The sequence below is a fragment of the Apteryx mantelli genome, chromosome 4, assembly GCF_036417845.1.
Source record: "Apteryx mantelli isolate bAptMan1 chromosome 4, bAptMan1.hap1, whole genome shotgun sequence".
NCBI lineage: Eukaryota > Metazoa > Chordata > Aves > Apterygiformes > Apterygidae > Apteryx > Apteryx mantelli.
The window spans coordinates 56,489,605-56,515,281 of NC_089981.1; the positions used below are offsets into that span (position 1 = coordinate 56,489,605).

The following is a 25,677-nucleotide window of genomic DNA, read 5'->3' on the forward strand; positions in this document are numbered from 1 at the left end:
GATTCCCCTTTTGGACAACAGAAACTGTATAAAAATATTTAAATTATAATATATTCTGTACATGATATTTTGTTAAGAATTCTTCCAATGCAGAATGAAGCTGTATGAGTAGACAAGAAATAGGTGATACAACTTCTTATGAGATGTTTTCTCAATATTTGCCATTTCTGATAATGGGTAAAATGTGGTATCTATAGAATTTATTATCTTTTTATGTGGGGTAGAATTCAGACCTCTCCTTTTTGTATTCCCTTTGGAAAAAGCCAGTATGTGATATGATATTTGGTGTCACTGGCATTTGAATGGGGAACATTCTAAAATGGATAAAATGCTGAAATAAAGTCTGCTACATCTGAAGAGCATATTTTTCTAGCTAATAGTTAATATACTGTGTGGGAAGATATTCAAAATCTAATTCTCTTCTGTGAAACCATAGCCTAGTAAAACAACTGCTGTCAAAGAAATGAGGTGATATTGTTTGAAAAGAAAGCAGTCATAAGAGGAAAGCTGGGAACTTTTTTTGAGATTTATAAGGATTTGAGAGAGAAGATCACAAACTCCAAAATGGTTCTTCTCTTCTGTATTTGCATTAGCTTTTTCCATGCATTTCCTTCTTACCTTTCACATCTGGAAATCTTAAGGTAAATTAACAAAGAGAATATTTCACACATGCACATTAAATGTTGTCCTTTGAAAATTACTCTGCTATAAAGGGGGTTTGCTTTTTGATTCTCAGTGACTTCCAACATAGTTTATCAGCATATATGAAAAAAAAAACCCACAGTTTTGTTTTCGCAGACATTCATGCCACAGATTCAGTCTGGGATTTGACAGCTGATCTGTGTTCTCTCTGTTCTTACAGTTCTTACCTTAAAGGGTTCTTCAGGTTCAATCCTGCTGTAACCTGCATGTATGTATCTCTGTCTCTTTCTGATTTCTTGGAACATCCTGTGTAGTTTTGGACTTGTGATTAAGAAATTAATCTGAAGATAATGAAATTGCATTATCTGAAGTCAGGCATTGGAATAGTCTGTGGTTTTAACATCCTGAGCAGGCTGTGCTTTAAGCCAGTCACCCAGCACAAGAGAAGTCCATAAAGCATATTAAAATTACACAAGGAGAGAGAAGAAAGTCCTTCTGATCTTCACCTGGAGAGAGGTCTTTTACTGGCCTTCATTTTACTGACCAATGAGACTGTGCATTTGATCCTTTGAGAGCCAAATATTTTTAATTTAACTTTGTGCAAAAGCATAGTAGTGCAATGCAGGCCCAGTGCAAAGTATGGATCTTCATTACTAATTTGGACGTCAGATTAGGGGAAATAATTCTGAAACCTTTTGATGTCATTTAACAAGTCATTTTTTCAGGGAAACAATTCACATAAATAATAACTGTTTTCAGCCCTGCTATTACAGGACTGAAAAACACCAAAGAGAACATAAATATATAAGTAATTTTCTGTGTTGAAAATTCATAACTGAAATAATTATTGCATCTGTTTTAAAATTCTCCTTGATCATTTCTGAATTCTCTAGAGGTCTAGCATAATATTTTATAAAGTTCTATTGTTATAGTGCTCAAATGGGTTGGTCAAGAGAGGAGGAGGCATTCATTCGCATTTTGCTAGATAGAAAAGCATGCTAACATCAGACAGGCATCGTGTTTTAAATTAGACTGTAAAAAGGTGAAGGGATTTGGGGAAGAAGAAGTAGGAGTACAAAGGTAAGATCATTTGTGCTTCTGTATGTGAGACGGTGAAAACAGTACTCTGAGTACATTTGGATAAAACTAATTAGAGGAATCTGGGAGTGGAAAGATAGAGTCTATAGGAAAGAAATGAGTTGGAGCAGGTCTATACTGCACTCACCCAGCTAAACTGTAGTGCGCTGAATCTGTTGCTATATGAGCTAGCTAGTTTAAAGCTACTTCCATATTACATTGTACTGAATTCATTTTTATGATAAGCCCTTCATGAGAAGGTGAATGTGGGGCAGAGGTGAAAAACGGGGGATAGAGTGGAAGGGAAAAGAAGCATTGAGAAGGAGAAGAGCAAATCGCCTGCTAAAAAGGGAGAAACCACCACAGAAACTATTGTTAGAAAATGATTGGGAATGTCTTAAACAAGCTTATTCACACATGCAGTGGAGCTGTGAATTATGCCATGAGAGGTCCTTCTCATGTGCATGTCTGTACAGACGTGCACTCATTTTGCTTGACTTGCTTGCCCCATTGAAGACTCTGCCATTCTCCGCAGCAAAGGACTTACCGTCTGATGATAATATAGTACTGAACTACAGAAAAATTGAAAGCAAAACACTCTGGAAGAAAGCAAATGCATACCAAAGTAGAAGGGAAGTGAAACTAATAAGAAAGTGCAGGAAATCTATTTATTTACATTTGTAATATTGTTATGTGAGGCCCTTACAGTCTTTAATATGCTTATTTCACCAACATTTTTCATCAAGTTGTTACATTTGGGGGAATTTGAGTCTTTTCCTTAAATTTAAAGATTAGAAGTTTCCAAAAAAGTTAGTATTTATTTGTTGTAGAACTGATAAGCCATAACAGAAAGAATTATTTAAGTGGTTTTCTTAAGAAGAATGTTGGAGGATATTAAGAAATCAAGCATAGTTGCAGACTATATGTGTATATATATAGCTGTGTTTATTGAGTCAGAAGTGTTATTCTGAGAAGTAATTGATATAGGGCATGGAAAACAGTAAATTAAAATAGTGAGACAAGGAAGCAAGCGAGAGGCTATGGATATGAGTGAGACTTCCAGTATGACTGGTGGGATTTTCCCCCTCTAATAGATTTCAGACTGAAAGGAAGACCAAGGGGAAATAAAGATGAGAAAGTTCCTAAGGTGGCTAGTTGTGTTTATTTACATTCTTAACCAAATCTCTCTATGCCTGTGCGCTTCCCCAGCCTTCCCTTCTGTTCATAGTACAAGTTCATCACTGCTATTTACAAAAAAATATATAATGCTTCTGTACACACGAATCATGGAGGTGAGTCTGAAACACTGTTAGTCTGCCTTGGTGCCTTGCTTCACCACCTCCTTTGCCATTCTGCCTGTATATTTTAGCTTCGTGCTGTATGACTGCTCTCAGTTAAGCTGTTTTCTGTGCTAAGTTGAAGCAGGAGCCACTTAGATTATTTGTCCCCTAGCCTTACTAACAATTTTTGTCCTTATGTCTTTTTCCTCTTCTGTTTATTGAAAATATTCTTTTTGCCAAAAATTAACTTCCTTCATCACTTTACTAGTATTCAGGAGGGCTCAGCATGACAGCACTTCAAAATAAAAATCCTTTGTTTTCAGTATACTCCTAGTTAACCAGTTGTATTCTCACATTAAGATTATAGTTCAGCATAAAACATTTTCCATTATTCTGAGTTATGCATTTCTCTATGGGAGCTGCTAGGTGCTAAGTTTTCAAAATCTGGTCATCTGTAAGTGAGAGTCAAAACTTTAGGAGCATGTACATGCAGAGAGTATTGAGCTTTTTTGAAAACGTGAGTTTATATAAAAATTGAATAACAATAATAGTGCTTATTCTGGTCATATCTTTTTCATTGTATTCATCATGTATACATTTGTATTTCTGGTTATTAAATATTGTTTGATAATTAAATTCTGCTCTAATTTACACTTATCTAAGTAAGCTTTGAGTGGAACATTGTCTATTACATGCCAAATTACAGTTCTAAACAGAAAATATTGATACACTAAGCAATGGTAGGGTAAGAAATTTGTCCAAGCTATGAGAATCTTTTTACTGACTGCAATCATTATTTGTTATGAATGTTACTAATATTTTTCATGAAGTATCATCCTGAAAATACCATTGTTGCATGCTTAAAAACAGATTCTAGAAAATATTGAGGTAAAAAATTTGATGTAGCTCTTAAAAGATCCAGGGAAAGGCAGAGAGAAAAAAATGGTTCTAAAGTATAGGGTAATATGCTTGGGTTTATTTGGTTCATACTCATCTTTTACTTTACCAAGGTCTATTCTTGCATGATATACTAGCTCCAATTAAGCTCAAAGATTACTGCAGTTAATTACAAAAGTAACAGTTTAATTGAGATTTGTTTCCAGGATTTTTATTTATCTGTTCCATTTTTATTTGCTAAATAGATTTTTTGAGTCCTAAATTGTCTAGGAAATTAGTCCCAGCTATGATCAATTAAATACAATCCATTAAACATCTAAGTATTCTTGAAGGTCAAGTTGAAAGCAACCCCATAAAAAGAATTTAGAATAACTTTAAATAAACCTGAACTACCACAATCTTGTTATGCAATAGGAAAGTCTCATTCTAGAAGTGTCAGTTTGCTATGTGTGTACCAGAGAATTGATGTATATTTGTTTACTGGACATGTCTGAGAAATGTGAACATTCACCAGTGCCTTTGGAGTTTCTGTTCTGGCCAGGCTGCCAGATATCTGACAGATATACACAATTTCATGTAGAACAAAATTTATGGATAGAAAAAATGAGTATGTGAAGGGAAGCACATTAAAATGATAGCCCTATTTATGCAACTTGCTTTTTTGCTCTTCCCCCTCATGTTCAACCATATAATTTTCTATTTTAAATGTTATCTTTTGTTTGCTTGCTTGTTTTAATATTTCAGTTATTGTGTATTTGGCTCTGAAGGGTATTAATTTTGAATGACTTGTTACAAAATGTAATCAAGTGATTACTAAGGTCATTGTTAAGTATTATATTATTAGTCTTTTACTTTGTTTAGAAGCTCTACATAGATCTTCCAGCATATAAAACCTAATTCAGAATTGAACCAAAGGAAGTAACTTTGCTTGTCTCTTTACTGTGCTTTAAAGCACCATATATATAAATAACAGCTGCAAATAACAGTCTCTTCTTCCAGCTCCCTGTAGTTTACATTGACTTGCATAGACTTCTAAAATTTATACCAGCTTGTGAATCATTGTAAGATTCTATCCAGGGTGTTTTGAAGATTCAAAGGAATTTCAAGTAGGAAGCCAACTGCTCTATCCTCAACAATTTAGGAATCTGGGATTATTCTGAATTGTTTTTGACAAGAGAGAGACTGTTTTCTAAGCAAAAATGCATTTAGCTTTTAGGAGTTTAATAGGTCCAAAATGAGACATCTCACTTACAGTTCTCTTTCAGCTTTATTTTTTCATGCTTGAGGGTCTCATTTCTTTCACAAGAATCCTCTATTAATATTGTAGGTTTTTTGATAGCTGCACATATGATATCCATTTTAATATTTTGATTGTCAACGTGGCTTGATACAACTGTAGCCCTCAAAAAAGTAGTAAAAATATATTTTCATTGAAGTGCTAAAGAAAGGACTTCCTGTTTTTAGAACAGCTGGTTCTTTCTTATGAAAGTCTTTCCTCCCTTTATGTTCAGTTTTTATGAACAGCCATATTTGAGCAGGCCATTAAATTATGTCATTATCTCTAAGTTACTCCCGATTCTTCTCTTACTAGTTTTATTATAAATGATATCTTACTTGAAACAGGAAGTGTAGACATGAGGTTGAATCTTAAGTTATTCTAAAAGCTGTTTTGTGAGTGATCCAGCAGGGCATATAAAGATGATCAATGATGTTTTTCAAAAGACTGTAATATGGTGAGGTTGTACCATAGGGCATCTCCAAGACATAATTTGGCCTAAGGTATTGATTCTGATCTTACGCTCTCAGATCAATGCTTGGCAGTTGATAGCAACATACTTCCTATCCTTTTTATTTTCAGGCCAGCCAGTTATTCACTATTTCCATACTGGAATACAGCATGTAACACTAGCATTTAAGAAATACGTGTTTAATACAAAGAAATAATAAATGCTCCTCTTCTGCCCCCAAAGGCAAAATCTGATGTAAAGCAAGAGTGTTACATAAAATGTTAGAGTTACTAAAAACAAAAACAAAACACTATTACCATCCTTTCTTCTTTGATGCAAATCATGCAATAAATTGTCATTATGTGAACTGAGAAACTACAAAAGAAGTTTCAGATCAACTGAAAAGAGACCTTTTATTAGAGTGTTTGTCTTGTGTCAATTTGTAAGCAACAAAAAAGACAAATTGATATAGATAAGTTTCAGCTGGAGTAGCATCAAAAATACTGCCTTTAAAATGTATTAATAAAATAAACACTACATGGAAGATCCCTAAAGATACTATTTTTAAGCTTCACTTTGAAAAGCTGCCTTTTCAGGCAGGGAAAACCAGAAATTTCTTTTCCATTTATAACCTGTATCTGGATTCCAGATGAAGTGCTTATATAATTATAAGAATTAAGTATAACAAGCATTAATAATTTAGCTTAATTGCACTCTGGTTTTGAAACAATAGTATACTAAAAAATTTGTTTTTTTTTTTAACCGTTTGAAGTGCTTTAAAGTTTAATATTGTTTTATTATAAGGGTTGAGGCATATAGATGTAAGAAAGTCATTTCTTGAATTAAAGAAAAAGACAATTTGCCTTGTCATTTTTTTTTCTCAGAAACATTTTTTACTTCTAACCATGGAAAAAATATTGTTTGTAAATATGTAAGAAATTCTTAGTTTTAGAGAAATTTTCATTCCAACTGAAGTTGGACCAAGCTATCTTTTATGGAGCAAGGGAGAAGGTTCCAAAAGTTTGTGCTTGTAAAAACCAAAACCAGACACTAGCAGGGAGTGAGTTGGTCAAAAATCAATGATGCAGGTAGTGGGGCCATCAAATTAGGCTCTCAGAAATAAAATTTTGTGCTTTGTCAGATGAAAATGTGTACCAAACACAATGAACTGTTTATTTAAGCATTACAGTTGTTTGATAACCCTTTGGGAATTAGTATGAATACTGTAACGTGGACTTCTGAGAGAGCTAAAACAATAATGAGATCAGGGCAGAGAGCTAAGTTTTGAACATCTTGACTAGAGAAGCAGAAGGAATCATATTTATACAGTTTTCATAATGCCTGATTATTAACCTGTAACATAAAAAGAGTACCTTTTCAAATATGATCTTGTCAGTTCATGAGGACCCATCAGGGGTTGAACTAGATGTTCTCCAGAGGTCTCTTCCAATCTCAACCATTCTGTGATTCTATGATTATTTCAGCTCCCACGTTTAAAAATTTCTGCATGGTGTTACTATTACTGTTCTAATGATATACATCTATATGCATTGTTTTATTGATACTTCAGACAGACCGGACTAAAGGATCTAAAGCGTAAGCGTTAGTGTAAGCTTTTACACCATGTTTTTGCCATATACTTATCCTAGAGTGAAATAATAAGTTGTTTTTTGCTGTTTTTTAATTCTGTTTTTTGTTCTATCATTGTTTGTTCTGACAATGCTGTGGTAGACCTTTAAACAATTATGCTTTAACTAAAGAAAAAAAGTGTACGGTTGTACTATAGTTTTGCTTTATAACTGGAGTTCAGTTTGTTTGAAAATTACATAGTATGATTGATCTTGAGGAAGAAAGCCAGCAGACCCTAATCGTATCAAGATATAAATTATGTATTTTATGTATCTAGAGGTCATTATAATCTTTAGGTTCATCCGTATTTTACCAGGTGGGACAGAAAAGCCCAATGCCTCTATGACTGAAAGAAATCCTCTTAACTTTGCAGGGGAGAGAAAGAAGCTATCTGCACTTTCTTAGCAATCTAGAACTTAAACTGTTGAACAGAATCAATGCTGCAGATCAATGCCACTTCAAAATCTGCGGTGTACTAGACTACTATTAACAGTCTACTGAGACGCACTTGATTTTATTACCTGCTGGCTTAACTTTCTTATTATTTTCTTGGTAGATAAAAGAATTTTAGTCATGCTAAATTGGACTTTGACAAATTTAATCAAATAAGTATATTTTTTGAATTGCTAGAACAATAAACGTGAATATTTTTTGCTTCTCTGTGTTAGTCTTACATCTATATACAAATAATACATTTGTGTACAAGTAATAAAGTCTAAAATATAGCATCTCACAGAAATTGTCCTCCCAAATGCTTTATCTGAAAAGAAATGCGGGGAAAGATTGTCACGATTGCAGATTTATTGGACCTTTTTGTGATATCTGTATGGTTATGCTAGTGTACAGTGCTAGGCTGTACTTGCAATAACTTTGAGGCTGGGGAAGTGACTGCTGGATTGACAGGATGAAAGCAGTAATAATAAAAGAGGGGGAAAGAAGACAACATTCATTTACAGTTGAGACATTTAAAACTTGCTTATACTTCCTCCAGGTCATATAGATATGAAGGGAATGTTACTGACCAGACAACTTTTGCATTTTTGATCAATTACTACTTAGCCTTCAGTGGAACACTTTCAAAACCTCATGACTTAATCTTCATTTATGATGTTTCTACTTAATTTCATTTTGATGATTCTCAAAGTGAAGGAGATAGTATTATTTGTATTTAAACAGTGATAAATATGCACATAGCACTTCATGAACAAATAAAAACAAATTTCTTCTTTCATATCTACCATATATGGTTAAACAATACAAAGAGATACTGAAACACAGAGTCATTAATACTACATTTGAAGGCTTCTCAATTAACTTATCTAGGACTGTATTTTTCAGTAAGTGAAAGAGCAAGATAGTAAGTGAGGAAGAGATCCTAAATGAGAACACTGAAGAATATTGGCCTGTGTCTTCTATTACAAATTCTTTCTTTAGCTATCCTACTACTATCAACCCTTGGTAATTTCCATTGGATTAATAAATATGTGCGGAAATATGGAAAAACCACGAGCACTTCTGCGCTTATAACTATCATGATTTGTAACTTAGCTCTGAGTATGTCTGACTAACCTATTGGCTAAAATGGCAGCAATGCTACAGCCATTTCAGCTGCTATCACTGTCAATGCCAATGAAACTGAATGGGTGTAATTATGAGATATTTTTAGGAAACATACTTTATATAGACAAGACCTTTGAGGGCAATAAATTCTAGGACATAGGGAAGGATGTGTAATAACAATACTTTCCATCTTTAATTAGGTGTTTCAATGTCTAATTAGAAAGTTTCAGTGGTTTCACTGCTGACATCTGCTTTGTGCCAGGGAAATAGTACAGATTTTCATTCACTTTTTTTTTTTTTAGATTTACTCTGTATTTTAATGGTAGTTTCACTTTGCAGAACTAAATCAAGAAAAATTTTACATCACCTTGTGTGCCTCATATATTGTGGACCAGTCATGCATCTAGAATAGAGTTATAAACTATGGTTGCAAACTAGGTTACAAACAAATTTTGCCTAAGGCATAAACCATAAATTAAAGTAATAATCATCTCTGTAAGAGACAACTTTTTTCCACTGTTCTTTTAAAATAAAAAAGAAAGTAGGTCAGAGAAATTTAGGATATTTTAGAGTATGTACTCTATTGTATTGTTTGCCAGTACCTAATTTACAATTACAGAGCCGCATGAATATTGAAATGATTCAGCTTCCCATTATAAATGTATGTGGCAGTTTGGTTGTTGATCAGTTTATGAAGTTAATGCAAATGAAACTGTCTTCCTGTCAGCATTTGAAATATATAATGCAGTCATGTTGTATATTCAGGGACAGGCCATTGACAGTCAATTAACAAGTTTGATTGGTATGTCAACTCATTCTTTTGAATTGTTAATAGTATGTTAATAGCATTCATTTCTTTGTGCAGTCCCATTTGCAGCTTCACAGTTACAGCTATTTTTTATGATTCTGAGTAACCTAAAATAGTGCCTTAATAATAGATTATTAAACACCTGTCTGGTGTAGCTTAGGGAGGTTTTTCTAGACTGGGAGTTTGCAGTGGATCCCTTTGATATTCAAATCAACAAATGATAGCCTTTTTATTCAAAACGTAAGTTCTTTTGATGGTTAGCTTGTTAAGAAATATTCAGCTCCAGTCTGACCTGATCTGGTTTCCCATGGAAAAGATCTGATGCTGTTTGAAGGTTCATAAATGGAATGCCAATGACAATTTGTTGTTGACGTTTTGCTGCCTCAGCCTTCAGATGCTGCTGATAGATGTGCCGCTTTAGCTTCACCAAATAATGCTTGCAGGTAAATGACTTCTGATTGATCAGATAGTTTCAAAGCAAAGAGTTCTCTTCTGTGGTCTGTAGTCATGGGTTTTAGGCTTGGAGGGGTACTTTAAAAGATGCATCAAAGTTGACAGATGAATCTTGAGGCAAGGAATGATGGGAGACAGCAGAATTATGGGACTATTTTTTAGAGAATAACATATTAGTGAGAGTTTTGAAGACCTTCAAAGGTCTATCAAACCAACTCCCAATAGCAGACTTATTCTTCCTTCAAAAAAAAAAAAAAAACTAAAAAACTGGGTATGCAGATTAACTCTCAATTTTCTGTGTCGGGAAAGTGTTGAGCTGTAAAGATTTGTTATTCTCTGGTGGTATTTAAAAGGGGTTTTTTTTCATTTGAATTCCACCATTATCTTGTTGTGCATCAAGGACCCAGTCCTGTTAAGGTGCAGAGCAGTCTCTGCTTCTACTAAATTTCACATGAAGTAAAAGCAATATATCACTTGCAGGGTCAGGGTGTATAATAAATAACATTTCTTTACAAAAGCCTCCATGATGATAACCCACCATAGGTTATCATTATAAATAACAAATAAAAATATCAGTTGGAATTACTCTGTTTCTCCACTGTTCTTTATATGATCCGCACTGTTCTTTTATACCCTTCCTCATTCTCCGTTAGTGTCTTTCCTGATTGTAACACAGCTATTATTTTGAAGAATCAGACTAGCTATTAGAAGTTCAAAACATACATCACAGAAATAGTTCATTTCTCTTTGGTTTGAGCATTTAATTATTCACTATCAGCATGTGATATTTTTCTGCAAAAACATGTAATTGTTTTTCTCTTGAAGAGATACATGATTTAACTCCTTCAGGCCAAAATAGCAGAAGCCCTGAGGTTTGTAGTTAAATGCTGTGAATATTTGGCTATATTGCCAAATGCAAGTTCTGGAATCACACATTGAAAGATGCTGTGCTTTAATGATACTTAACTGGACTTCATAACAAATAATTATTGCTGGTTTAATTTGGACCAAACTTTTTTAACAACTAAAAATAGTCTTTTCACAAAAAACATTACTTAAAAGTTAAACCACTGAATTTCAGTCTAATAGATAAATATTTTATAAAACTTGCACAAGACAATTCCATCATTAGTTTTGGCATTTTTGCATACTTTTCAAGTACTGTGCACTGTTTAGCTGATAATTAGAAGCTATTTCCTGTTAGGCTAAAAGAGCAAATATTAGACATTCGTATTGACATGCAAGGTCATATTTTCAATGATGAGCCTATAATTTTTCCTAAACTTAAAAAGGAAAATTATATTTTTAAAATCTTCTCAGTATAATTTGTATACTTTGATACAACCTCTGCTTTTGAAGAGGTACTCTGTTAGTGATTTATACAATTTGAGTAAAAATTCCAGTTTTTCTGTTAGTAACATCATTGACAATGCTTCTAATTAAGCATTTCTCTGCTTAAGTACATTTTAACCATTATACTGCAAAGAGCACTTCTTGATCACATCTCACATAGCCATGAAGCTTCTGTAAGTATTTTTATTTTATTTTCATAAGTTTCATTAAAATTTCCTTCCCCACATGATTCTCATTTTATCACATCACATCTTACACCTCTTACAAAGACTGAAGCAAGAAATAACCCAAATAATTCACTAAACTTTATGTTTGTACAGGATCATCTTGGTCTAAGTAGTCTGCAGTATATGGGATATTGTATGCTAAGTATTTTCCTTATTGCTAAATGCTCAGTATTTCAAAAGCAAGAAGGTAGCAACGGCCATGTCCTAGCAGTTTGGCATACTTGGAAATTCGGTCAGTGGTTTCTCTCTGGATAATACTGGATTATCCAGGTAGAAATGTTACTCAGAAATGCATCAGTTTAGCATTCATTGTAAAGCTTGCTCAGCTCCTACCTAATATTTTTTGTCGTAGAGAGGCATCCTCCCATATTAACTTCTAGCATACTGATTAAGACATTTATTAAGAGCTTGAAGAATAGTCTTGGTCCAGTAACGTGAATTTATGCAAACAAAGTAAAACAGTTCCAGTAGAAGACTCTGAGATAGATCCACCCCAGACTGCCCATTGCCTCAACATTACTACCATTACTGGGCAAAAAAAAAAAGCCAAAGAAGGGATTCAAACCTGGATCTGCAAAATCACAGCTAACTTATTCACTGTATTATTTCTTACAGTATTCTGCACCTCCCTTCCTCGTTTACCCCATTTTTGTTTCAACACTTGGTTTTGTACCCATTTTTATATTGAAGGGCATCAGTCTGCAAATATTTTTTTCTATCCAAAATAACTTCTTCTATTAATAATGCAAACGAAAATGGCTAAACACATAATAAATTTGCAAGCAGTGGTTCTTGACCTCAGTGTGTGATGTAAGATGGCAGAACACACGATAGGTATTTTATTTATCCTGTCAGTTGCTATTGTCAGTATACTGCAATTTCAAGTTCCCAACTTTTATATCCTTTTAAAACACCTAGAAAATTCCATGCAAATAAGTATTTTAAGAGAATAAATGTGAAAGTACGCAAAAGCAAAAAAATTAGGGGAATGTATAATGCAAGATTCTAACTCCATACCCATATGAATGTGTTACAATGCAGTATATAATTATAATACAGTTACTGCCCAATTATACACCGAATTTAAGTATAATTTAATTATTGCAGAAACATAGTTTTTAATGGTACAGGCTACCATTTAATCAACAGATATCTTGTTGTAATGAAATGATGCAGATGTAAGAGAAAAATCTGTCCTCTGAAAGGTACATAATAAAATCTCTCTACGCAGCATTATGCTATCTGAATTTTTGATTGCACATTTAGGAATTCAGTGGTATTTTATATAGGGATGTTGTCCACACTGCAGTTCTGGCGCAAGGGCAGTGCCTAAGAGTACAACGCAGAAAAATTAGGAAAATATGTTTGGATGACCATATTTAGTGTATTTCTGAGATTGTTACCATCTTCATCTACTTTCCATTAATTTTATTTTCATCTAACTGTTAGGAATTTCTAGAGTTTAGGATAGGCAGTTACATGCATATAATCAAGTGGGTTACATTGCTAATGCAATTTTTACTTGGATTGTGCTCAAGAACCCTGCATTTCTGATTGAAATGAGAATGTATAGTATGTGGTAACTATCAAATTACTAATTCTTTAGTAAATCTTCATATTACTTTTCATATATTTATAGTTTGGGTTGTGACTTAGTGCTCAGAACACACAGAGTTTTAATTATGGACTCTTCCTCTACTCCTGGTTTTAGCAGGATTTTTGCAGCTGATGCCAAGGGTTTCCTAATACCCAAACTCATCTTTTTGTTGACTTTGGCTTATCTGATGGTGCAGAAAAGATAATATGACATTAGTTTGGCCCAGAATATCAAATATATTGTTCCATCTCAGTTAAGGGATTTCAGTTTCCATGAGTATAATGAGAATTTGAAAGTCAGGTGCCTGGATGAAGGTATTCTGCTATATAATAGAGTATTATCACTTGAATATGAACAAATAGGTAAAAGACTGTGAAAAACAGCAGTGTATATTGTATATACATTATATACTATATATGTTGCTATTATGTGTATTGTATGATTGTGTCTAATTGCACAAAGCTGTATCTAAGTTTTTCATTTCCACTTGGAACTGGTGGGTATGTCTTATAAACTGGACTTCTGCACTGAATAGTCATTGATATACATTAAGTAGAGTGTTTTAATGTTGATCATTTTATGTATGACAGGTAGTCATATATGTAGTTATAAGTAAAATCCCTATGAGACTGGATATATAGAGAGGATGGGTAAAATAGTATGAAATTACACTATATTAGGATGAAAACTATCACTTTTAGTTTAGCAATACTGTTATTACAGTCAACTTTTTTCAGCCTTATTCTTGGTTTTATGAAACTGGATGTTAGTCATAAATAGCAAAAACACAAATAAACACCATGACTGTATGGGAAACTCAAATGAATGCTCATATAACCACATGTAAACTTTAGACATTTACCATTTTTGAAAGGAGGAAAAAGAAGTATTGTTCTTTGAATTTTTATATACTTACCCTAGCAGATTAAAGTGGCTTTCATACTTTGAATTTAGCAATGCCAGTCTATAAATTGAAAATGAATGTTAACAATGAAATGCAAAAACTTTTGGAAGAAAAAGCACTTTAAAAGCTCTGAATAATCATCCAAAACTTTGATATCACATGATCTGTTAGAGCAAGCATTTTGAAATGTGGAAATCACACCTTTCCTAAAGTGTATTGTACCAATTTCTACCAATTTCTGTGTAGGAAATTTCACCTTTTCTTTAACCAGGGTTTACTTATTACCTATCCTGGAACAAGTATTTGGTAGATCTGATGAATTTGACCTGGTTTGTGAGAAAAGAGACACTATCTTTGTGCTGTCTGAATTTGATTTTAGTAAAGAACAATTATGATTTAATTTACAGTGCTCAGCACTTCTGCATTCATGTTTTCTCCCTTGTTATGAATATTATTTGTATTTCAAAATATGTTTCCCGTATGTTCTGGTATTAATTTTCATTTTTTGTAAGTCTCATTTTGATATTTCCTTCCTGCATTTCCAACCTGTCTGTGTCCATTTTTATTATTTCCATTGGTGCACATTCTAATTTAGTATACTCTGTGGATTTCATTACCATGCTGTTAATCCCTTCTTCCATTGACTTAATGAAGATGTTAAACAAAATCGGGCCTAATACCAATCCCTATGGCACCTCACTTTGGTACATTGGCATTTTCATTACTCTCTCCTTGCAGTCAGTTAGTTAACAGCATTTATATTTAGGGGAGTTAAAAATAATTTCCAAAGATATTGTATCAGATATTTTAAAATCCCCATGATTTACAATAATTGTACTCCCTTATCTATACATATGGTAATTATGATTCAAAAATAAAATGCAATCAACTGTGATGGACATAATATGCATTTTCTAAAATGCTGGTGTCTGTGTGCTCAGTATTCCACATTTGTATCACTTTACAGTTTAGACACTAATCCCTTCCATCTTGTTTTCCAGGGCCCCGAATATGCCTTTACTTTCCTTGAAAAAGATTGATTTGATGAAGTTTCTCATTCCATACCCCCAATTGTTGTGGAGTAGACTAATCTTAGTTCCTTTTTTTGTTTTTCTGATCTTCTTTCAAGGTTACATGAATTAGAAATGAGTAAACAGTAACCAGTTTGGAGAGTTTACTCCGTCTTTTAGATAAGATATAGTCAATGTAGTGTTCCGCATTTTTCATAGTTGGCAGATTTTGCTAATGCAATTCTGTGAGAGCTTGTGACTTTTTGAAAAATCTTGAGAGGAAATGGTAGGCTTTGTAAAAGGTGGCAGAGTAATAGTCATGAAGACTAAAATCCGATGTCCCAAGAAAGAGATTCGTCTAAGAATAACAGTCCTGTGAGTGTCCTCATTTTCCAATAGGGAGACTGCTCTTTTTCTGCTTTGGAAAGACAGTCCTTTAGGATGTGACAAAAGGTTTATCCTCTATGGAAATTAAGTCTTTGAACTGTCTACTGTAATTTTGTATAAAGGAACAGTACGTGCCCTGTGTGCCACTGGAGAACTGTGACCCAAGTATACATATTGAGGAATAGATCTTTGGAGCAGAACTTCAAGGCATATTTCACCTCTGTTTCCTCCCTCTGTGCTGGAGACTTTAAGTGGAGCAAAAGTGGAGTTCTGGAGTAGACTTCAGACCAGCTGTCATGCCTGTACAGACATATTAGACACAAGCCTTTTTCACCCACTTTTGGGGAACCTCTGTTTGTTCCTTAGATGTTGCAGTCTTTAAAAATTAGATTTATTTCTGTTTTGTGATTTATACTCCCTTGGAATATGAGTGACAGCTTCTGAGGTGTTTTTATGTGAAAATTTCAGTTTTTGAAACTTTATCTTATGTAAATCAGAAATGTGTTTTTTATTTCCATCAGTTGTGGAGCAGCGTAAAATTGATTTGACTTTGATCAAGATTTAAATATAAACAACACATCACTGTAAATATGTATGCAAATAATATAATGCTCTGTGATAGACTAGAACAATTAAAAAAAAACAAAAAACATATCTTAAGTTTAAACTTTGATCTTACTTTCTCTTAAGCTTTTTGACCTGACTGTCCCTCTGTACTCTGTACCTATAACATTTTGTTAAACTCAGAGGGACTACAGACCTTCAGGTATATGTTGTGTGAGATTGCCAGCTGTAAATCCAGCACAGTTTAAAGGCTCAGTTTAAACTATTTGGTTTTCAGATTATCGCAGAGGTGTTTACAGCTGGACAGCGTATCATAAGAGTAGAATGTACTTGGCTGTGTTTTTTTGAAGTGGATTTGGTGTTCATAACAATGAATACTGTGGCTTCTTCAGATGCATGTCAAGTTAGTAGCCCTTTTAAGAACTGCCATTTTTTGTGCTGCTCAGTGTATGCATACTGCATGACTGACACATCCCTCTGCTATAAATTCCAATTAAAAAATGCACAAATTTTTTTAGGTTTGTTTATAGACTTACAACAATGTGTTCACTGTCAAATATGAATTTGTGATATGGTGTATGTTAATTTTACTAAACTGCATTAAAAAAATGTACAGCATAGTTTTGCATCTATGAAATTGCAGTATTTTATTTCAGTTCTTGATACAAAAGTGTCCTATTTTCATAGTGACCTGGCAAGCCACAAATTCAGAAGTTCAAAAAGAAAAACATAAATTGCAGTTTGATAGAATAAACTGTATCAGTGAAGGAGGATGCAGGCAAATGAGTGTTTTGTACTCTTGTAGCTTAGGTAGGTAACCAAATAGATTTTGAAACATATGAAATTCCATCCTAAAATAAGGATTAGCAGACTGCAGTCAGAGTGTTTGAAAACTGATTTGTAAACCTCTGAAGACTGTGGAAATGTTACAGATATTTCAATAAAATTTCAGACACTACTGATTAATTATACTTTTGCAACCCTAACTGGGAAAAAGATTATTTTATTTAAAGGGATGTTTTGGAATTTTGAGTATGATATGCAAGCATTTTTTTAAGTTATAAGTGGATTTTTACACATATGTCAAAATTTTTTAGTTGAAAATAATCATCACAACTAATTTTTTCAATTTTTCATTTAGGAGTATATTCTTCATCTTTCATCTCCTGACACTGTATAAATTTCCCAAATAGGAAACCAGCTACCAGATAACTATGTATGATCAATACATTTATGGAATTTTCCAACAAGAAATGTGTAATAGTTCAAGAAAAATATGCATATCATATTGAAGATTGTAATGTGTTAAAACCATGTCAGTCAGATATAATTCAGGTTCATAGTATGAACTGAAAGCCTTTCAATTACTATTGTCTAAATGGTACCTTTTAAAAACCCTATTCAGGTAGTTGAATAAAAGATTTCACATTGTAGAAAGCAATTTCACCATCATTAGCTAAATAAGAGGGCCCTAGGAAGAAAGGATTATCATATATTAAATTAAAAGTTTACCACCTTACAGCTTTAATCCTGTTAGAAAAGATGATTTCTATCTAACTTAATCAGCCAGAGGTCTTTATTGCCTGAAGTATTAATTGATTTAGGTCTTCATTAAGGTCAGAGGTACACGTGGCTGACCAGAGGCTGCCTATTAGCACATTGTCAGTTATGCTTATTTACATTGACTGAACATAATGGTGGGTTATTTGACTGTTAGGTCAGAGGGTAACTGAATCTTTTGTGCACCCTGACCTGTTAAAGGGCAGCAGTCACTCAGACACCCTACTGCATTCATAACAAAGATTGAGTTGATTACATATTGACTTCATTCATTCCAAGAAACACGTGTTTGTTCATAGGGTACAAATATTAATATTGACATAAATACCAGTAGGTGGATGGTTGAAAGGTCTCCGTTAGAAATTTTCTGAAATTTTTATATTTATGCCAGTTTATCACTAGCAAGTTTTAATAGTACCAATAGGAAAAGTTTAATAAAATTTTGATAGTTTTATTCTAAAGCAGTCATGGCATGGTCTGTGAGAAATGCACATATTTAGGAATAGCCATTGGCCTTTAATCAGACTTCAAGTGGTAACATTAATGTCTAAATAGCACTTAGTTGGAGGAGCTTTTTAAAGAAAAGAAGTACTACATTACTGGTTTTCAACCTCTAGATTTATAGACCCCTTTTTCTTTCTTCTTCTTTTTTTTTTTCCTGGAGACATGAAACCCTATTTAAACTTATTATTAACAGACTTGTTTTTCTCATTTGACAATTATGAAGTTGTTGGAAGTAGTTCACTGACCCTTGGTACCACAGATAATAAAACTGTGCAACAGGTTCAATACTAATGAAAAGAAGAGACATTAGAGAATTAAAATAACCCTGCAGTGTAAAATAAATCACTATTTCAATCCAGTGTTGCTGCAGTTAACATCTGTGGTTACTGTAAGAGGAAGAGATGCAAAGGGAAGAATTATTTTCTTAGGAATAGATTGTATTCATTTTTTTTCTTCTTCTTGAACAACGAGTTATATGGGTCTGTATTGTACAAATGCCCCAAGATACACAACTATTGTGTATGTATTTAAAATGTTGATAAGATTGAAGCCTCAGTTATAGCTTCAGGTTTGTCATATGCCGGCATCAAATACTGTAACATTTGTTATAAAAATTTATGTATACATATATGGGACAGAGTCAGAGGGCCTATAAAGCAAATATTGTTTCTAGAAATACTGTAAATTCTTTTTATTTTGTTACAAAACATTCAAGGACTCCATTTAGGATTATTTCCTTTAAGTTCTAAATAGCATAAAAACTTCAGGTAGAGGTGAATCTTAAGCCAGACGTACCAAAGTGTATAATTAATGGCTGTAGATCCTAGAAGAAGGATCCATTTGGACAAAACTTTGATTTAGTAAGACTATCAGTGGTAGGTATTTCTCTCTATAGAAATGCAACTCTTGCGTAACCAGATAATCACTGCTATATTGGTATTTAACTTAGAGGGGACATTTTCCCAATACTATATATGGTCAGTTGTTTGATAGTATATATGAAGAAAAATCTAGTCCCTAATTTCTATGATGATGTTTGGCTTCTCCCTGATTGGTGATTTTCCACATATGTCTAAATATGTTAGTAGCTATTTTATTTTCAGATAATAGTTTTTCCCATGCTTCTCCAAAGGGTTTATGGGATAATGTTGATGAATGGGGAAGGCATAAAAGAGTTCATGTTCATATTTTTTAAAAAATCTTTAAGTATTCTGATCAGGGTGAATTCACTCAACGATGTTGTTGTTGTTTGCTGTTCATTTGCACTTCTAAATAATTAATATATATTAAAAAAAAAATCAGTGCTTCTGTTCCTCTCTGAGTAGCAATAATTATAGCTTTCTTCTGTTAATTTGCAGCTTAACTTAATCCTTAGGTCAAATGAATTCTGTTTTTCTCAGTTGCTTTTCCTGAACTTTATTTTGTGGGAGGGACCATCTTGAAAATTCAGATATGTTGTGTCCTTTGGGTGACTTACAGTATTGTTAAAATTCCTGGGGTAGAACTATTTAAAGGGACACCAAGAGTTATACTGACTTTTCCTTTCCACAGTATCATCAGTGCTTTACCTTCTGCTTTCCTAAAAAATGAATGCAAGAAAGTCAACTTAAAAAAAATGAATCTCTGTATTAGCTGTGATCTAATTCTGTATTATACTTACTTCCTGCAGTACAGCTACAAGAGGAAAAGCAGTAATTCTCAAATAAGAGCTTAGCTTTCCTATCTGTTAGAGGATGAATTACATATTTTGAGTTTCTGATTGTTCATTGCCTTCCCTTGATTATTTACAGTGCTACCTGAAAAAAAAAATGCATTGTGCTAACTTATTAAGGCTCACCTTCCATTTAACTTGCACTGATACAAATGAAAATAAAAAGGGGAGAAATGTGGAATCACGTAAGATCCCATTTATACACTGCTGACTTCAGTGGAGCTATATTAGAAATAAACTGGTAGAAGTGAGCATCTCAGCAGTACAGGTTTTTTATTTTTTGTTTTGTCAAACATTTAATGCAATTTTAAAACAAGAAATATGTGTATGGGCTACAGGGAAAATTAAATCATCAGTGTAAGCTGAGACATCCAGTGCATAAATACGTATGCATTATATTGTAGTTTTGTTTCTATGCTGAATATACTGGATATGTCAGTCCTCTAGACTTGATACACTGTGAATCTATAGCCTGAAAAATCTTCTGTTATCCTTGTAGATGATCTAAAAAGATAAACTGTTGCAGAGGTCTAGCAGAGTTTTGCAGAACAGTTCCACAGCACAAGGACGAACACCATAAATTGTGACATCCCCTGTTGTAAGATTTCAGTACTGTGAACAAGATATTATAAAGTCTTCCTGGTTTTAAATGCTTTTTACTCTGCTAACAGTTTTCTGTATAATGCTTCAAACATTGTAGAGACAGCCTCCTGAAATCTGCTAAAACAGTGGTTTTTCCTGGTTTGCTGTTTTGCCCCTGCTGGTTGTTTATTTATACTTGCGTTTCATGACCAAGTCACTCAGTAAGAGGAGCATGCCTCCTCCCTTCCCTTATCCTAAATTATGTCCCCTCTGAAATACAGTCACTGAAAACCTGTGGCCTTGTTTTGATCCTTTTCCCCTCTTTCCCCGGTGCATCCACCTTTTCATAACATGGTGGCATGTTGGGAATACTGTTTTTCTATTAATTATGTCTTAAGATACAAACAAGTATGTTAGGAACAGAGGGTTTTTTTAATTTATTTTTAAAGAACTCTGCAAAATTCCTACTGAATTTGAGCCAAAAGTGGTGCCAATTTTGCTCAAATCTTTCAGAGATTTGTTTTGACCTTGCTTATGACCAGTGAGGCTAATTGTATCAGAACTATCCAGGATACTTTAAGAAAGTGCTATCTTAGTCCATATTTCAAAACACTGACAGATATTTTATCGTTAATTAGTATTCATATTATGTCTCAAACAATCTGTTCAAGAATAGGGGAAGTGAACTGGTTGAATAGCTCTTCTGTCTACCTAATAATTAACATGGGTGATGCATGAAAAACCAGGGGCCTAACAGGAAAAAAGGAAGAAATATTGCTAGTATGATTTTTCTATAAAAGTATCAAATACCTGTATTGGCGGCTTTGGCTAATACATGGATTTCACTTAGCAGGGGTGAAAATGAATGGCTTATTTTAAAAACAAACCTGTGCCCCTCTGAATCGTGTCTTTCTGAATTTGCTTCTCATCTTGTCAGTATGCCACTTGATAGCTGGCTGGACTCCCTTGTTCAATGGCACATATTTTAAAATAGCAGTACAAAAAAAAAAAAAAAAAAAAGACCATTTGTTCATATAAACCAAAATACTACTTGCATAATTTTTTCCAATTTCAGGATTATATATAGCATTATCAAAACAATATTTTAGTTATTTTAAACAATTTAAGTAGTTGATGGGTGTCTGTTGATATATTATGTTTCCTCTCTGCCTCCTCCCCCTCTTCAGCTGCTAATCATAGAACTTGTATGCCAAATTGTATAAGATACTCTTCCAATAGTTGCATGTGTGAGTCTTTTGTGAGACACAGACAGTTATGAGGACAGATTTGGAGTTGCATATGGGTCTGTCACATGGTTTGATTGCCATGTCTTCTAGGACACAGATTTCTTTTTTAATTATTCTTAATTCTGAGGAATTTTTACAGTTTATACAAAAAGTTTTGCAAAGTTCTACCTAAAGGATTCTTGCTCAGTCCATTTTCCTTCTCGTTACTCACAGCAAAATGCTTCCTGGGCTGACTTCAAAGTTGCTTACACCCACCTTAGCTCCCACTTCTGTATTTTGTTTTCTTTTGATATTGAGTAGCATTCACTGCTTCACTGATCAAGAAAAGTACAGACTTTCTACAGCAGTACAGAATAAGAGGATGAAGAGTTTTGATATTTATGTTAAGATTTCATAATAAATCTTTGAGATGTCTGATCAGTAAGAACGAACATTTCCTTTGCTGGCTACCATTAAAAAAGTAGGTCTTCAGAGTGTTGCCAGGAAGACTTATGAAAACCAGCCCAAAGTAACTACCTTGCAGCTCAGTTTGACATGTTGATGGTATATCTGGCCACCTATTTTATTCAGTTTTCCTGGGATGACCTCATCTCTTTGGTCAGGTAGCACTCTTCTGCAGCTTATTTTCAGTCCTCAATCACCTTTTACCTTTTGATGGGTTATGATTTTTGATAATATGCAGTCTTTGTGTTATGTTGCAGTATTGTTTTTATAGTATTTTTAGATTAATATACTGAAGATATTACAGATATATACTTAAAAACCTATAACATGGCTAAACCTAAGACATAACAATTGAAAAAAGATAGCATTGAACTAAAGATACTGTGCAACATCACTGAAACTCCTGGAACACAGAAAAAAGTGGAAGGTCACTTAAAGAAAGCAAGTTTATATTTAACCATGTTGGGGCATCTTTGTGTTGTAGCGGCAGTAACAGGCAGTAACATCAGATATAATTATTCTGAGCTGGCACAATAGAGGGTGTGGTAACTTCCAAATGTCTTTCTTAAAGTAATAATAAAAATACTGTCGATCATAAAAAGTAGAAGCAACAGGTTGCTCCTTTCTCCTCTTTATACTGGAGCAATTAGACTATAAATGAGTTTACTTGGAACTTGGTAAAAGTACTTCCAGAGATTCCAGAAAAATATTGTGACATTGCAGAAGGTTAAATTAAATATTTCTAGTTGTACCTCATCAATTTAAGCTGAAGATGGTTATGCACTTTTGATTATCCATGTATTAATTCTTAGATTAAACTTTATTATAATGCTGTATTTCTATAGTGTAACTAAATCCCTGTCAGAAATGACCTTTAGATTGGCATGTTTGCTCCATTTTTAGCAATGTGGCATATGATGGCAAAGAACAGTAGTGCTGAAAGAAAATACCTAGAAAAGTGAAAAATACTTCCTTTGCCTTCCATAATCCCAGAACCTTTTTTTTTTTTTTTCCTTCTAGGTTGGAGATGTTCTTTACTGTGCTGGACAGATTGCTCTAGTACCTTGTACTATGCAGCTTGTGAGTGGGGGCATATGGACTGAGGCTGTAGTTTCCCTCCGTCATGTGGAGAGAGTTCTTCAAGCCATGAGCCAGAACACTGCACTCCAGCACGTCCTCGCTGCTAGCTGTTACGTAACTAACAGCAAGTACATTCCTGTTGCTCATTCTATATGGCAGAGGAAATTAAGAGAATGTAAAAAGGTAGCTATGATATCCATTTTCTTCTTTCTAGGTTGTCTTTTTTTTTTTTTTTCTTTTCCTACGTCTTGCAGTAATACCAGAATTTTCTCAGTACATTTCAGAGGGGTTCAAGTAAAGCTGATATAATAAGACTTGACTGAGCTGTTCAGGCTCATAAGTGGTTGTGCACAATTGAGAAAGAAAATTGCTTAATAGAAGGTTATATTCATCACCAACTTTGTCTTATATTCATCACCAACTTTGTCTTAATTGCCCAAAGCAATATGTTGAAGAATTTTTTAAGAGTAGCCAGTTCCTCCTGCAAAAACGTGAATACCTTATTTGAAATACCTCTTCCCAGATATTTTTACCAAGAGGAACTGGGCATTTTATCTTAACTTTTTGAGGGTTGCTCTGTTGATTTTTTTTCCCTTTCTTTATTCCAAGCAATATTGTCATGACAATGGAGTTTAGCAGTTTGCTGTTGCTTATTATTCAGCCTAACTTCTAAGACCAAACAGTGGTGTGCCTGGCTATTGGTAGACCCTAGATTATCTTTAACAGTCTAACAATTTCCACAGTGATTTATAACATCATCGTAATAATTTCTACTATTTGTGCCATTTTTCTTAAACAGCCACAGAACACCTTGCAAGCATGAAAAAGTTAATAGCCACAAATCTTGTAAATAAAACATCACTACTCTCTGAATGAGTAAACAAAAGTAGTTACCATATAACTGCTATATATAACTTAATTATTATGGTTTCTCAGGGAAATATGTAGATTGGAAGCATAGCATGTTAATATTGCCATAGAATAAGGATCTGTGCTCCCAAAACTTTGTTTCCTTCTATTTGCCTTCACTTTCAGTCTCTGCACTGGGCAGTTGTCTATCTGAGTAAAGATGTAGGCTTTACAAAGGAACTTAAACATTCAGCCTCGATTTATTAATAGAGGACTCTCATAACTAGTGTTTACTGCTCCATCACGACAAAGTGTTTTGTATCTGAAACATTTCTAGTCCTCTGTGTAGCACTCATTTAGGTCTAATAAGATTTCAGGTTTGGGGTTTTTTTTCTTTTGCTTTTAATGTAAAATGTTTGTTTGTTTTACACCTTGCAATTTCTACTCTAGGGCATGCTGTCAGTTGTTTCTATTTGTTCTAGTATTCTTGATGAATGCTTTGGTGAAAAGTTGATTTTTATAATGTATTCAGAAGAGGTCAGTTATTAAGATCCTTGTATATTTAAAATTTACCAAAGTAGCTAACTTGTACTACTCTGAAATAGCCTCACCATTTAGTCTCCTTTTGAAGAATGATCATACCTTTTTTATGGTTTGGTTTGGAAGCAGTTAAAGTGAACTCAGAAAGACACATTCTTCCAAATAAGACTGTAACAGAAGCTGATACCAACGTTTTCAAATGTCAATAATCACTTAGGTTTTCTTTTTTCCTGTGGGAAGGATATTCCAAAGTTTGTGTCATCCTGAAGAAGCCCTCAGCATTTGTATCTGCTAGCCATATTTATGTCAGTTTCTAAGACCTGCTGTGGAGAGATCACCATAGTTCTTAAGACGAAGTTGGGTCCACTAGTATTAAGGGTTTTGTATACCAATAGGTTTTGCAGGACCTTTAAATGGAAACAGTGAGTGCTTCACCAGTGCATATATTCAGGAATATTGCCCTTTGTGAGGGTGACTGAGCACTTAAGCAGGTTGCTCAGAGAGGCTGTGGAGTCTCCATCCTTGGAGATATTCAAAACCCAACTGGACATGGCTCTCTCAGAGCAACATCCTCCAGGTGACCCTGCTTGAGCAAGGGGGTTGGACCAGATGATCTCCAGAGGTGCCTTACAACCCCAAATATTCCGTGATTCTGTGATAGTTTATAGATATATTATCTTTAGCTGATATTTCTTAGGAGATGTACTATCTCATGATGATTCAGAGGCAGCAATTAGAAATGTTGCACAGTCATAGCAGCATTAAACTAATTCAGAGTAGAGAGATTACTGTCAGGGAGGTTTAAGAATGTTTTTTGCTGTGTGACTGGTTAGTAAGATATGTACCATGGCTAAGCACCTTCTTATTTATAATACACATGGACACTGATTTGAGGGCAGATTGATGGTGTTTGCCAGTTCTTTGAAACTTTTTCCAAATAGAATCTTTTTGTTTTCCTTAAATATTATATGAACCAGCCAGTCTTCACCTAGTCTTTTATTTCTTCCACCTACTGAGTTGACTAGGCAATACTTTCTTAGCTACA

At 33.9% G+C, this 25,677-nt stretch overlaps 1 protein-coding gene across 8 annotated transcripts in view; it reads left to right on the forward strand.

Annotated features, from left to right (window-relative positions):
• DPH6 (diphthamine biosynthesis 6) overlaps window positions 1–25,677 on the forward strand; it is a 232,215-nt gene that overhangs the window by 145,210 nt on the left and 61,328 nt on the right. For 6 of the 8 annotated variants that reach the window (XR_010884170.1, XM_067296660.1, XM_067296661.1 and 3 more), the window contains exon 13: window positions 23,184–23,426. The exons of the other annotated variants lie outside the window; for them this stretch is intronic. Coding sequence is in view for 5 of the 6 variants with exons in the window: in XM_067296660.1 (XP_067152761.1) it covers window positions 23,184–23,426 (243 nt within the window). In the remaining variant the exon portion in view is untranslated. The remainder of the gene's footprint in view (window positions 1–23,183; window positions 23,427–25,677) is intronic. 8 annotated transcript variants of the gene reach the window in all.